The following is a 15,673-nucleotide window of genomic DNA, read 5'->3' as shown; positions in this document are numbered from 1 at the left end:
GAATTTTTCATTGTACAAACTGAAAAATGTTAAAAGATGCCACTTCTTTTCTCTGAGGTACTTCAAAGAGGTGCTTTGATTGAATGATAGCCAAGGCAAGCAGTCATTACAGCTTTATGGAGTCCTTAACTATTGTTAACAATCAGCTAAAGTCCTGTTAAACACAGTATACTTTGTTTGATATTGACAAAGCATGCTCGTGAACAGAACTGTGTTATTTTTCAAACCAGGCAAAAATGTATATAACAACTATCTGTATAAGTTTCTCATCTTTTTCTTAGCATGCAAGGGTTATGCACCCTCATAAAGAGTTCAGTTCTGATGTATGTCTATACAGCAATCAATTGAAAATAAGCTAAAGTAACTATTCAATGAACTGGTGTTATTTCCTTTACTATCCTATTTTACGTCAATTTTTTTTAAAATTAAATCACGTTTATTACTATCCTATTTTAGATAATTTATCCTATTAGATAAAAAGGATTAATGGTTTAATCCTAGAGTATAAATTCTGCTTAACAATTTTTCCAAATGCAGGCAAAATATAAACTATGATTTATTTAAATTAAACTATATTCATCTTATTACCCTAGGATACAAAGAATGAGAATGTAGCTTGAGATATTGCCCCTTTTGTTTGCATAAAGCTAGTATCATAGTTACTGTATTATATTCTCTAATATCAATTTAAACATGGATAAAAGGATCTGTGGGATGAACAGTCACCCTGTGAATGTCACACTCAAATAATTAAGAGAAGGCAGTACTACTGTATTTTTTTAAATCCTGCAATTGATTTATGTCAATGTTGATGCATCAAACTGATTTTGACTTTTTCCTGGATCATCTAAAAATAGATGATGTGTTGCATTTTTGAGCTGAAAAAGCATTAGTAGTAGTAGTAGTATTAGATATCAAATTAATAAAACACAGGACACCATAGATTAGATATAAACAGGAATTCACATTGTATTCCACTCAAGGAAAAGGAACATTTTATTTTCTTGAGAACCATTTTATTTAAGACAGTTGCAGGTCTAATATGCCATTATAAGTTTTATTATGAATCAACAATAAAGTGCTGAATTATATTAATTACCTGAATCTTAATCTCATTTGTAGTCTTTATTTATAGTTTCCTTATCAAGTCTAAAAAGCCCTTGCTGTTGTAATAGCTAAGCTGTTGTGTAAGTGTTAAAAAAATAGACAGCTTTCAGTGGAGGCTGTGTAGGGCCTCTGATGTTTCCATAAATATGGCTAAGGTATTATAGAATAAAATGCATGCACATTATCCATAGGAGTTATTTTAAAATGAAGGGAGATTCTATAGAAGGCTTCTGTTTACAACCATATCATTAATTGTACTCACTGAAGGCTAGATCTGACAAGCATCATGCCAACATGCTTTAGTTTCTTTTTTGTGGTTAAGTGTCTTAAATTGTAGTCTCAGACTGTCTGATCTAGTTATTCTTGCCAAATTTATACAAAAAAATTCAGATTAAATTTGAAATAAAAATTTCTATGTCTAGCCACATAGTCAGCCCCAGCAAAAATAATAAGGCAGAGGAGAAGAAAGCAATACATTACTTCTCTCTGCTTGCAACAAGACTTATTAAAATAACATTCACTCTTAATTTAAAGTGGGTTTGCCAACATGAGCACATTTTACTCCAAATTCAGCACAAAACTCTGTAAAAAAAACCAATAGAAAGCAACTGCAGAAACAGCTAGGGGGGAAAAAGTCAAATTAAAGTTTATACAGCTGACAAAAACGGTCAGGCTGTAAACGGCATATTCCCAAGAAAGTTCTAACAAACTGCAAGAACACAGTATCAGAGCTGGAACTAGCCAAGTGGTGCATAGAAATATGCCAACACAAAAACAGTCATATTGAAGCCAGTGCATAGAGAGGATAAAAGCACTTATGGTAATTGCAAATGTCAACAAGTCTTTACAACTTGTATAGTTCAGCAATGAACTCATTAGAAAAAAGTAGAAATGCTCAAGCAGGAACAAAAAAATGATTTCCCAACTATAGAAGATTCACACACTAGTAAGAATAAGACAACATTACAAAATTATTCAATTCAGTCCTAAACAACCAACAGGCAAACTAAACCATAATAGACAAGCCTTTGGCTGGCAATTTAAGTGAATCCAAATATAGTGTTACATTTTCTAAATAATCCACAAAATATATTATATGCTTCTTTTAAATACTGTGTAACCAATTCTGCAGATCCATTTCTAATGATTTAGTCAATTATTAAGATAAACCAAGCTGAATGAACAATGATGTGTCGCTGGCATATCATAACTATGTTGCTAAGTCATGCTCCCACAGTTCCAAGAGTCTATTGTGAGGCTATCATCTATGTAGCAAAACGAATTTCTCAAGTTTTTCCGGGATGTGCCCTTGGTAATTTAGGCAATGATTCACAATGACACGGGCAGCAAGACACTGCAATGTAGTATGGTTGATGGGCTGGATCAAGTTCTTTGCCATCTCTTTTTCATCCAGCAAGTCAATAGCAGTTTGTTTGTGTAAGTTTGTTGCATCGAAATGTGCACCTGACTTGATAAGAAGATTCATAATGTCAGGATGGTTGTTCAGTGCAGATATGTGCAAAGGGCTGTTGTCATCAGAGTCTCTAGCATTTACATCAGCACCACATTCCACTAATATAGCTGTGACTTGCAAAGAAGGAAATTTGCAAACTGGGTAGCGCCCCACACAAGTTGTGTTCTTATCAACAGCCAAGTGGAGCGGGCTAAAGTTATTCTTTCCCCTAGGATGCAACTTCAGAAATCGATATATAGTCTGTTTCTTAAAATGATCTTGTTCAGTACTACAAGGAACTTTTTCTAATAAGCAAATTAAATGCAAAATGATGGAAAGTGCTTTGTTGAGCTGTATTTGATCAGGAGGACATTGAGTTTGTTTGATAGCACGTTCTATTTCAAGGACACTTTTGCACAGTATGCCCATAAGATCATCAAAGGTAACTGTTGTGCCCAGTAGACCTTTTGCCCTGTCCTGCAACATGAATGAAAAGAGTTCAGCAAATGATAAAAGACTGCTGGCAGTCATAGGGCTCAGAGGATCCAAATTACTCTGCTGCATGTCCAAAGCGTATTTCCAGAGATTGATACACCGTTTGAAGTTTCCTGAATCTGCATAGACAGCACCCCTGTACCGAATATAGTAGGATGTATCTGGGTGAGAAGGGCCAAGAATACGTTCTCTAATTAGCAATGCCTGCATTCTCATCTCATCAGGATCTGCAATTAGGTTCTCTAACTCTTCAGCACTGTTCACCTCCTTGGCATAATCATAGGCCATAATTAATGTCTGAGGTATAGGTTTGTTGAGAACATTAGTCCTATCGCTGTACCTCATATCCATAGCTCTTTTCCAGTACTTTAAAGCACCAAGCAAATCTCTCTTTTTGTCCACAAATGTGGCTCCTAAGAGTTCCAGGGCATTGATGCATTCTGTTTTGCTTGTTTCAACATGCTGAGTCAAAAAGTCAACTATGTTTGTGTGGCCTGTAACACTTGCAGAGAGAAGGGGAGTCATTCCATAACCATCTTTTTCCATCTTTGCACAATACTTCAGAAGCATCTTCATGATTTCCAGGCTACCAGATTCTGCACAGTCATGCAATGCTGTATTTCCTATTAGAAAAGAGAAAGCAACGACAATGAATTTCACTACAATCTTCAGAGCAAGACTACATCTATTTTAAGTGTCTAATAAAGGAAAAATGCAGTTTAAATATAAAATACATTATCTAGTTCTAAATGCTGAAGTGGTATTTCATAAGTAGATATGCAAATAAACAAAGATCCAAGGGTAGTATAATTGTACCAACAGCATATCAAAAAGACTATGTATTGAATCATAGAAAAATAATCGGTATTACATATGTAACATACCTTACAATTTGCCAACTAAAAAGCTATGTGACTTTTTTTTACAATTTTCCTGCAACTTTTCAGCAGACATTCTTACTGAATTCTGACTGTATAAAAGAAATACTATTCTATATGTTTGTTTTTCTAACCAATATTCAGGGCTTTAGATAGGTGAATAAAAGAGCACTGGAATAATGACAGGATCATAGAGGAAGGGCTTTCTATGTCCCTCAACAGGTAATAGCAGAATAGTAAAATAGTTATCCAAAGAAAAAAGAAAAACAGAAACATGGGCATCTTTTTCTGTTGTGTTTTAGCATTCCTAGCCTATAATTCATGGGATGTCAGCCTCAAGCTGACAGCTAGATCAGATTAGGAAACAACTCCACAAGAAAAAATAGAACTTTACTTTATAGAGATAGGATAATGCAACAGAATGTTGCCTGTGTTTTCCCTTCCTCCCTCTTAGACGATTGGGAGTTGGAGGAGCCCGTCTAATACGCTCCTATCCCCCTGGGCTTAACACATGTTTCTGCACATTATTGTCTTAATGGCTTCTGAATAACTTCTCCAAGGTCATTTCTATGGCGCCTTCCACACAATGGACTACTAAGTTCTTCAAAAATCAGGGTAGCATATTGGTTATTATAAGATTGGGCTATAACTGGTAGCCTGCCGAATGATTTTGGGTTAACCACTCTTTCTTCACCAAGCCAACCTCACACGATTGTTGCAGGAAAAACAAAACGAGAACCCTATGCAGAGATGAAATCTTTGGGGGGCGGGGGGCGGAGAGACAGAACATAAACAAATAAATTATTGACAATTGACACCTTGTCAATTCAAAATGCCAAGATATTTCCGGAGGAAACATTCCGATCAAATAAGCTATCAAATCAGGTATTCAATACTAACAGCCAAATATAATTTAAGTATTTTTAATATATGTATCTACTACTGTAAATAGTGCAGCTGAACCACAGTATTATCCTAGGGATGGGATGTATCAGTGTATTATTTCGAATATCAAAAAGGTATAAACAAATAGGTTTCACAGGCAACATTACCAATTTGCCAATTTACAGTAAATTTAGGTACAAGCTTGATGTAAACCGACTTGTAGCTATCTAAACTGCAAATTCTCACATACTGTACACACGAAACAGTAGTTACTCTTAATTAAGTTCCATTATTTCTTGCAGGAACACTCTGAATGTTAAATATATTTATTTTTCCAAAATGAAGTGTGTACATATATTACATATGTAGTTTAATATAGGCAGAAGGCTACAAGGCAGAAAAGCTGATACAAAGTGTTGCTTTGCTCTCCTGCTACTTTACTACACAACTGTCTTGATAGATTCATTTGTAAGCTAGCTGGGAGTCTTAACTGGGGAAACAGTAATCAAGCAGTTAAGGATATACTAATATAAGCAGAGCACCTTTAAAAGAGGTAAGGACATCTAAAGTTCAATATCAGTTAAACCTGGAAATTGCCAACTGCTCTCCTCAAATCCCACAATAATATATAATAAAATTATGGAACCTGATGAAAGGGGCTGCCACAGGGAGGAAGGGGTCAAGCTATTTTCTAAAGCGCCTATAGGCCAGACAAGGAAGAATGGATGGAAACTGAACAAGGAGAGATTTAACCTGGAAATAAGGAGAAACTTTATGACAGTGAGAACAATCAACCAATGGAACAGCTTGCCCTCGGAAGTTGTGGGAGCGCCATCACTTGAGACTTTCAAGAAGAGATTGGAAATAATTTCCTATGGAAATATGAGAACGTATCAACAGGGAAACCCCAGGAATTCTAACCAATCATCTTCTAGCTATTTCCCAAAATACTCAAACCAGACAACCTCTGTGTTGTCTTAAGCACAGGAAAAAATATCTGGTTTCATGGATTCTGTGCTCAGATTTGCCCACCAACACTTCCACCACAGACTTCCTAAGAAATTGATCTCCATAAGCAATCTCTCTAACAAAACCATTTAAACAACCAGGGATGTTGAGGTACTATACACTATAATACCTCATACACTCCAAGCTACCAAAAATATAATCACTAATGTCCAAGCGCACACGTTACCACCAGACTATGTAATTTATTTATAACTATTTCACCTGTGGCATGTGCGTGCCCATCAGTGGCATACTATATGCACAGCTCTCAATATGACAACATTTTCATGGCTGATCTAGAACAATATTTTAACTTACTCCATGAATCCCCTTCTTTTAATTTTCATCATCTGAATTGATGCAAATTAATCTTTCTCAAAATATTATGACTTCAACAACTTCCATGTCAATATCAACCTTGGCCTAAACCTATCCACAGAATAATCTATTTCTTCAAGGTCAACTTAGTATCATTACACAATGGACACAAAAGCACCGCATTAAAAAGAAAAACTACAGATTGCTACGTATACCCACTTGACAGAATGCAACTAATAGAATTAAAGCAGCATTCAGGAGATTGAACCACTTATCTAGTGAGATCAATAGATAAATCAACAAAGCCTGACCGATTTCCAGAGATGGCTATTAAAAGAAACAACAACAGAAGAGACCATTGATCAACAGAACACCTACAATTCACAGCTCAAACCATTCAAGTACATTATTAATAAGCTACAGCCTATACTAGACAATTACAATGCATTTTCTCAGGCATTGGATAGCAAGTCCATATTTGCATATACACAACCTGAAGCAGATTCTCACAAGCAACAAGAAATAATAGGACAAGATGCCAATGTGAGAATTAGCCCTAGCAACAATCCCAAATGTCTACTTCTACATCAACAGCACCATTAAAAATCCCAATATATGAGATTAGAAATATCTTCACATATTCTTCCTATAATGTAATAAGACATATTACAGCAATGCCCCTCTGGATTCTACGCTTGGCAAATGGGAGAAACTTTGTGCAAAGGAACAAAATAACTACATCAGAACTTAAAACAAGAACAAAGTTAATATCAGAACATAATACAACTGACCAAGAAATTTTCAAACTATATATACATCAAAACATCTCAAGAATCTCAGAAAATTTCAACAAACACAATGGATTTTTACACATTAAAATTATTAGTTAATAAACTATTTGCAATCTTGTCTCCCATATAATCTCCATATTCAACCTAAATACACTTCTCCCCTATTTCATTTCACTTTAAATCCTACATCAATTTAGCCACTTTATGCATCTTTAGGAGTTAGTTGTAGCTGAAGACAGTTTATAATGGATGGGTTATGTTACACGTGGATGGCTTAAAAAATGAAGAATTTGTTTTTAAAAAACCCATATCTTATACTTATTTTAGGTTTATCGTACAGATTCCATATATTTTCCTACTTTAAAATGGGAAAATGTAGGGTTTTTTTTGTCAATCATAACAATCCCACAGTGAACTTTGAAGACTGCAAGTTATCTGACAGAGTTTATGACATTAGGTCAGTTTGCCAGATTATTCTATTTGTTATAGCTGGATTCACAGTCTAGAAATGTGAAATATAAAAAAATATTCCTCTTGAAAGCATTACACTTTAGTTAGACCCAAACATAAAGAGCTTACTATTTATAAATCCACAAAAGGAGTAGAGAAGTACTTTTGTAATGGCCTTCTTCATGTTGCAAGAATACTTAATGTACATGATGCAACTACTTTTTTATCTATTCAGCAAAGGAAATTGTTTACAGATCATAGTTTGAACTTTTTAAATTAATCTTCTATGTATCAATATTACCACTGGTTCCTAAAATTACTGAAATATTTTTGTATTGTAACAATTCAAATAAATATAGTTCAAATAGCTATATATTTACTTCAGCTTCTTTCTTAGCTATGTCCTTAATTTATTATTTAAGCTAAAACATTAAACATAGTTGCTGAAAGCACTAGAATGCCCATAGGATTTCATCACCAAAGCTTCAATTATACTCTGATATACAGTATAATTATTGAATATAGGTAGTCCTCAACTTGCAACCACAAATAAGTCCAAATTTCTGTTGCTAAGTGAGACACTTGTTGAGTTTTGCACCATTTTACAATCTTTTTTGCCACAGTTAAGTGAATCACTGCAGATGTTAAGTTAGTAACAGTAAATCTGGCTTCTCCATTGATGCTGCTTGTCAGGAAGTTACAAAAGATGATCACATAAACCTGGGGGCATTGCACCTGTCAGAAGTCAAACGTCTGAATTTTGATCATGTGACCATAGGGATGCTGCAACTATTGTGTTAAAAATGGTCAGTCACTTTTGACAGTGCTGTTGAAACTTTGAATGGTCACCAAACAAACTGTTAAGTCAAGGACTATCTGTACATGTGTTTATTAGTCTTTGAATTTTAATTATTATACTAGCTTTTAGGATTCACATAAAAATCAGCATATACCAAAAGGAAAAATGTAAATAACAAAGTGGCAATTAATATGTTTCTTCTGTCTTTCTCTAGAATATTCTGCAACCTGTTCTTTCATAGACATAGCAAAATCACATGCTCAGTTATCAAGAGCTTAGTAAATTCTAAAAACTGAAATATTAAAAATGCACCCACCTAGCATTTTTAAAATAGTTTTGCAGCAGTATACTACTCAGATTTATTTCTCCATACTGTAATCAGCAAGATTTTCAAAGCAAGAAGCATAGAAGCCTGACAGAAAATGATATTTTACTATCACTTCAACAGAACAAAAAATATATTGTGTATGTGGGAAAAAGAATACTCTTTACAGATACCCATTTAGCAAAGCTTTCTTGACAATGAAGCAGACAGTATCAATGTGCTTTACAAAAAAATAAAAAATAATGTATCAAAATGAGGCTGAGAATTTAAGGAAAGGGTGTTAGGCTCTACTGCCAAGTTCAGTAACAGCAGTATTCTTCAAGTTATAAAAATAGAATTCATCATACACTGCTCTAAGAGCAGAACTTATATTTCAATTATGAGTCATTCAGTAACACGGTAAAAACTGACAGGACTAGAAGTTCACTAAGCAACAGAAAGCAAAGCACTGAATATTATGTTTAGTAATTGTGTAGTGATTTTTAATAACTATGTTGTCATTTCTGCTTTAATCTGTGAGACAGACTAATATAGATTACCATACTCTATACGAGAATTATTACTTTATGATCTTATAACTAAAATCACAATCACAGACATCCCAAAACAAGTCATACTCAATTTATACAAATCTTACAATCACACAATATTTAATTACATGAGTATTATGAAGACTTATATTTCACCCCTGCCAAATTTTGAAAGAATGAAAGCTATGTGTAATGCCAGAATTCTTGTAACATTTTTTTTAAAGAGAAGCTAGAATCAAGTAAATCTGAGTCAGAGACGGGCTAGTTAAAATAAACAGTAGACTGGAAGAATGGTCATACCTACTAAATCAGGAACTATGTTAAAAATGAGGAAAAGGTGTTATGAAAATATAACCACATGCTCACAACTAGAACAAAAAGACAAGGCCAGGCAGCTGCCATCACAGTATAAATTAAAGGAACACTTTGAACATTGTTTCAGTAGCTTAGGGAGGACAGTAAGAACAAAAGGGATCTGTTGTGATCCCAATACCACATCCTTTGTTTATTCCACCACAGAGTGACTAATTTCATTCAGTTCCTTATCATAAAAATTTCAGCAGGTGGCAGCACCTGGTTTACATCAGTCTAATTTCTGAAGTTATGTAGAATTGGGCCTGATTAGAACTTGAATAAGAAACCACCAAGGAAATCCATGGCTGTTGATTACAAAGGAAGTGACAAAATCCCAGGAAAAGGAAATACATACAAATGTTTCCATGTAGGCTTCAGGGACTGAGATTGATTTCATAGGCACCTTTCTTTTATCACAGGTTTGCACTTTCAAATAAACAATATATCTGTAAAAACATCTATTTAGTTTCCCTATTTAGTATGTAATGATAAAATTCATGACACCCCCCAAAAACACCCTACACTCCACACAATGCTTTTAGAAAAAGATATATCACCACACTATTCCAAAATATAGGCTTAATTATATATAGAGAAAATATAATTCTAGCAGAATTATAGGCAGAATATACCCTAAATAACTTTAAAAAACCTATAACTTATATGATAAAGCTTATGAAAGCCTAGGTAAATACTGGAGGAACAAATCAAAATGTGATTTAGTCTGCTTACATTTTGAATCTTTGACATGAATATTCTGAAGAAAGATTTTTAGGAATTGTCTTGTTAAAAAATGATACTGATCTCACCTTTGACACTTTTTCTATTTACATCTGCTCCTTTCTCAAGTAAATACTGTGCAATTTCTTTGTGTCCTTTGTAGCAAGATATCATAAGACATGTATGTCCGTGACGGTTAGACACTTCCAAATCTGCTTTGTGTTCCACAAGGTACTTTACAATTTCTAGGTGACCATCAAAGCAGGCAGCTCTGAGAGGTGTTGAGTTTGTCAAAGTGGTATTGTTGACAGATGCTCCATGATTTAATAAAGACTGAACCACTTTCAAATGACCAGCTGCTGATGCTGCCCATAGCGGTGGCGCCCCTTCAATAGTCTCACCATCAAAATTCACAGAACCACCAATTTCTATAGAAGCACTGCAATGTTCCAGTAGGTGTTCCACCATGTCAAGATGCCCATATCGGGCTGCCATTAGGAGGGGGGTGGCACCATTTGTTTTTTCTGACATCAGTAAAGCCACCTCATCTTTAGTTTTATTTGCCAGTAACTTGGTGAGGAGTCGTAACTTGCCATCACGAGCAGCATTGAATACAGCTGTCTTCAGATCCATTTAGTCTCTTCCTCTCAGTTGGATTTGTTCTTCAGAAGCAAGATGAACGCAAGACACCTGGGCTCTGGGACCACAAATTTGGATATTGTTCTGTGAATTATCCTTGGCAGATATGTTACCGTTGTACACAACATCAACTTTCAACATGGGACTTCCAAAGCAAATGCTATACTTTGCAGCCTAGAAAAAAATACATATTTTAGATTGGTTTACTATTGAAGCACCTACACTGTTTTTAATACTCCCTGCTCTTTATCCAATATTTAGATTTCCCTTTTACTTTTATATAATTTTAGAGCCTTTAATAATACTGTTTTGTAAATATTGTTTTGCAGCTTTGTTTACACTGCCTAGAGATGGGCAGCTATATAAAAGTACAAATAAATAAGTGAATATATAGTTCAAATGATTTTTTTTAATTACCAAGTGAAACACTTGGAACAACGCCTGGGCCCTTCTTCTCACTCTCCTTCCTCAGAAGTCCTCTCCAACAAAAAACAACCCCACAACTGAAATCACCCATCTTCTCCCAGCTTTTGCCTTCAGAATTAAATGATTACAGCAATCCCGTGAATATCTTGCTCGACCAACCCTGAAATCCATCCTGGGAACCACCCTTCTGACAATCTATTGGCATTCTATTAGCAACGACTCGGTCGGTCACAAAACAGTAAAGATGTCAGTGCCTGGGATTTAAGTTTGTCCTGCAAATGTCACCGATCTCCCTCCGCTCCCTCCCCCAAGCACGAGGCGCGCCCTCAACCTCGAGGAGACCTGAAGTGTACCTTTCCGCTGGCTTTTTCCTTTATCTCTTAGAACGACTGAGCGACCACGAATGTCTAATCTTATTTGCTCCCTTCTCGAAACTCGACACCCGCATGCGAGGACCTCAACCTGGTATCTCGGGATGCCTCTTTCCCCCGCCCGCCGCCGCCGCCGCCGCCGCAGCTGCAAAATCGTTACGGGCACGACGCGACTCTGAACGCCCTTTGTCACGTCTCTTCCCTGGGGAGCCTCCGGTGGCGAAGGGCAGCAGAAGCAAGGAAGCCAGCCAGCCAGCCCCCGGCACCCTCGGCTTGAGGGAAGTTCCTACCTCTACTCGCAGTCCCGGCCGAGGGGGGGGGGGGGATGCCCGTTTCACTTTCCCTTTACCCGCCCTTCAGATATCGCCGCCGCCACTTCTCAACCGGTTTTTTACTCCCCTTTATTATGCCCGACAGTCAGGCGGGCGGACGGGCTCCCAGACGCCCGAGAGTGAGGCCAGGGCGGAGACTACGGACGGGGCTCTCTCTTTCCTCTCGCCGCCTGAGCAACCGATCCCGGCCGGGGAAACGGAACTACCTTCCGAGGCGCGTCGAAGGATCGCGTCGTCCACTCGGCTTCCCGAAGCAGCCTCCGCGCGGCTTCTTTACACCGAAGCCTCCGCCACCGCCGCGCCCCGTTCCCAACGCAGCACCTCCATGCCAGGGCAAGCGCTCCCGACAGCAACGACCGAGCCTCCGCCCTCCCCTCCCCTCCCGGCTCCAGCAAATAAAACACACCCTACCTTACTATCGCCCGCCTCTCTCCAGCCCTCCCCTCAGATCAGGCCCAAATGGGGGAAAAGCGTAAGGCGCAGGAGGGAGGAGGAGGAGGAGGAGGGGCCTCGGCGAAGAACCACGTTAGGCTGAGAGCGCAGGAACGAAGACGGTTGAGAAGGCGAGGGCGGGTGCTAAGTGAAGTGGGGGGTGCGGGCGGCTGCTGACTTCTGACCTGAGGGAGGTCGGAGAAGTCGACTCGCGCAACACTGGGCTAAATTAGCACATAATGGAGGCGAACGGGCGCCCGAGGAGCGTGGCCTATGAGCAGCCCGACTCCGTTGAGGCTTCCCCTGACGCTCTGCCAGTCTGACTCAGTTTCCCGCCCGCTGCGTGCGGCCCGCCGCGGAAGCAATGGATAGTTTCTTTGGGCGTGTGTCTGGGCGACGGAGGGAGCGTGAGCCGTAAAGTGTTGATTACCGGCCGCATTTAATTCTGAGAAGCTGACCAGCAGGCTGCGGTTCAAAAAATGAAGAAAATATATTTTGGGGATTTTGTTGTGCCATCGGTGCGTTTGGTTGCTTGGCGTTACGTGTAAGCAGTTCGGGGTGCTCCTAGGAACTTGGGGGGAAATCACTTCCCAGAAATAATTATTCTCCCGTCTATTTTCAGAAACATTGAGGTGTTACTGTTTATTTACCTACCTATTTATTGATTATCCTTTACATCTAGAATCTAGATGTGAGCAGTACAACTCCATAAGACCTCACTTCCGTTACTATCATCCTCTCTCTTCTAAATTGAATCAGATTCAATTCAGATATGACTATTGTAAGCGTAAAACCACTCTCAAGCAGAATTTGTAGCACTTCTACTTAAAGGCATGCAGCTAGGTCATTCTTTTTCTTTATGAAATACTGTTTTTCTATGTGTTAAGAAAAAAAACAATCCAAAAGCAGTGGTTTAAAATGGGATGGTTACAAATGTATCTCTTAAAATTTTGTGAAAAAAGTAAAACAAAAAAATCTTTACAAAGGCCTCATTTGTTCTTACATGTCAGCTGGAATTGTATGCTAAATGTGGGGTGTTTATGAAATTAAAACTTGATTAGCTGACTTAAATTATACAGAATGAATAATTGGTTTTTACTCAAGTGTGTGGTAAGTGGTGTATAATCAAAGAATAAAATTGCCTTCAGTGTGATTGATAATAGCTAATATCACAGTTCTAAGTATCCTAAAGATACAATCCTAAAAAGAAAGTCTTTTAACCCATTTCGTTTAACTGAAGATGAAGTATTATTTGGATTACAGTTCTACTTCTGCACATTTTGAGGAACATTTTAAGCTTCCAGCTTGTTTCTAAGGGTAACCTGAGCATGAAACACTTTGCATAAAGTAATTATCTTTTCATTATCATTTGAGTTCATTCAAATTCTGGATAGAGTTCTGCTCCATATTCTAGCCAATAGCAGAATTATAACTGATAGGCATATAAGATATGATTTCCTCAGTTATATCTTAGAATGTAGTTTCCTTGTTCTGATCTTAAATAAGCTATATAAGCATTCAACTGCTTAGTAAAACAATTTGATATATAGGTAATGAACTAGTTCCCTTTTTTCTGCTGTGTTTTAATATGGTAATTTGTATAACATTGTTACATTGTTACATTGAATAGTTTCAGGTTTTCACACTATCTTTAAAAAGATTATAAAATGGATTGAAAAATGTGGGTTATCTATATCATCATATAAATATGTATAATAAATATAATAAACTCATTCTGTTGGATGCCTGTTTTCATGCAGTCAAAATATCTATAGTATCCCAAAGAAATCTGCAAACTTAAGGAACTATAAGGCTTAAAGAAGTTTATTTTTTTTTAAGAAAAGAAATGCTATAGCAGAATAGCAAACATCAATGAGAAATGAAAGCATTTACAACTGTGAGAAAACAAAAATTGGCAAAAGAAGCTAGAGAATGAACTGTCCTGGAAAAGGTCATAATGCCTAGAACAGTGAAAAGAGGACTCTACGCAATATATTTTGCGGGTTCAAATTAAGCAATAATTTTAAAGTAACAGCACTTAACCCAGACATGGAAAGTGCAATTCTAGGTAAAACATCAAAGGAAGTAGCAGGACGATCTATTTTACCTTAGGCTGGTACCGTTAACATGTGCTTCTCCAGTCCTTGTGTCAACAGTAAAGTATGCCAGCATAAATCCACCCAATAAAATGGAGTCCTAATCTGCATCAGCTGCAAAAGCATAAATTTGTACTTCTCAAGAATGGCTACAGCCAGCAACATCTAGAAGTAGCCTGTGGAGTAGACAGTACAATAGGAACAGTCTGCCTCCACGCACGCACACACACAAACACACATTATAAAACAAAAACTGGCATATAAAAACCCTGTATCAAAAAACCTGTGACATTCATGGGTGGCAAAATCCAAGTCTCACTGTTTTAAATTCTCTGTGTTACAGATTTAATACTCTCCCAAAAGAACACTAATCCTGCCTTTAAATCTAAAGTATGGCTGAATTGTGACTGGGCAGATACAGATGTTCTTTCCTGAATGTTTTTTTTTACTATTTCAGTAATTAATCTAAAGACATCTCCCAATAGGAACCAACAATGTACAAGTAAACTCCTTGGTCATAAAGCACAACAAATCTCTAATGACAGTATGTAATGAGTTTTTATAACTTATTAAACTAGTATGCTGTCTGACTCCCAACAAGTCTGGGCAAAGCATAACAAATCAATAAAATATAATCTATGATAAATGTGACAGCTTAATGAAATAAAATGGGTAAGGAGTGGGTTCTTCACCATTCTTCACAACAGCAAAGCAATCTTGAGCTCTTGAATTGACTTTAGGAATCACACAAGCAGATGCTGAAAGACAAAGATCCTTCACTCCTTTTTATACTGTATTCCTTGAATTATGACCATTCAGCGACCATTCAAAATTACTGTGGCACTGAACATATAGTATTTAAAACAAGTCCTTTTAGTTCCAGCCTTTGCTGCATCCTATAGTTAGGTAAACATGATTTCCTACATTCCCTGATAGCTTCTCAGTCAGCAAAGTCAACAAAAAGTCAGAAGTCACAGTTATGATACTCATGGCATTACTTAACAATGGCAACCGAGATTGCTAGAATTGCCATTGCTAAGTGATATGGTCACAAGACATCACATTTAATGACTGCATTGCTTAGTGATGGCAGTTCCAGTCCTAATTCTTATTGTAACCCAAAGACTTTCTGTAAAACATCTTTCAGACAGTTAACAGCTTCCACATCTACTGATTACAATGTCTTTCAAAGCTGAACTACTATTTGAATTACAGGATGTTACGGGGGAAGGTGCATTCTATTTATATATAAACAGGGAAAGTT

The 15,673-nt window shown here is 37.1% G+C and overlaps 1 protein-coding gene across 4 annotated transcripts; it reads right to left on the bottom strand.

The window, feature by feature from the left end:
* Positions 1-994: 994 nt before the first annotated feature.
* Positions 995-12,333, bottom strand: FEM1C (fem-1 homolog C). 4 transcript variants are annotated; one of them, XM_087926934.1, is made up of 3 exons: positions 12,293-12,333; positions 10,203-10,926; positions 995-3,678 (listed from the first exon to the last, which is right to left on the bottom strand). In XM_087926934.1, the coding sequence occupies exons 2-3, from the start codon at positions 10,744-10,746 to the stop codon at positions 2,369-2,371; spliced, it is 1,854 nt and encodes a 617-aa protein (XP_087783060.1). In that variant the 5' UTR covers positions 10,747-10,926; positions 12,293-12,333; the 3' UTR covers positions 995-2,368. The 4 variants fall into 4 exon arrangements, with proteins under 4 accessions (XP_087783060.1, XP_087783059.1, XP_026575932.1 ...); XM_087926933.1 differs by lacking the exon at positions 12,293-12,333 and adding an exon at positions 11,840-12,278; XM_026720147.2 differs by lacking the exon at positions 12,293-12,333 and adding an exon at positions 12,088-12,265.
* Positions 12,334-15,673: the final 3,340 nt, after the last annotated feature.

Source organism: Pseudonaja textilis, chromosome 2 (assembly GCF_049901715.1).
Source record: "Pseudonaja textilis isolate UNSWEBS1 chromosome 2, rPseTex1.2, whole genome shotgun sequence".
Classification (NCBI taxonomy): Eukaryota; Metazoa; Chordata; class Lepidosauria; order Squamata; family Elapidae; genus Pseudonaja; species Pseudonaja textilis.
Note: the sequence above shows the minus strand (reverse complement) of the source record. Positions and strands in the feature narration are given on the sequence as shown.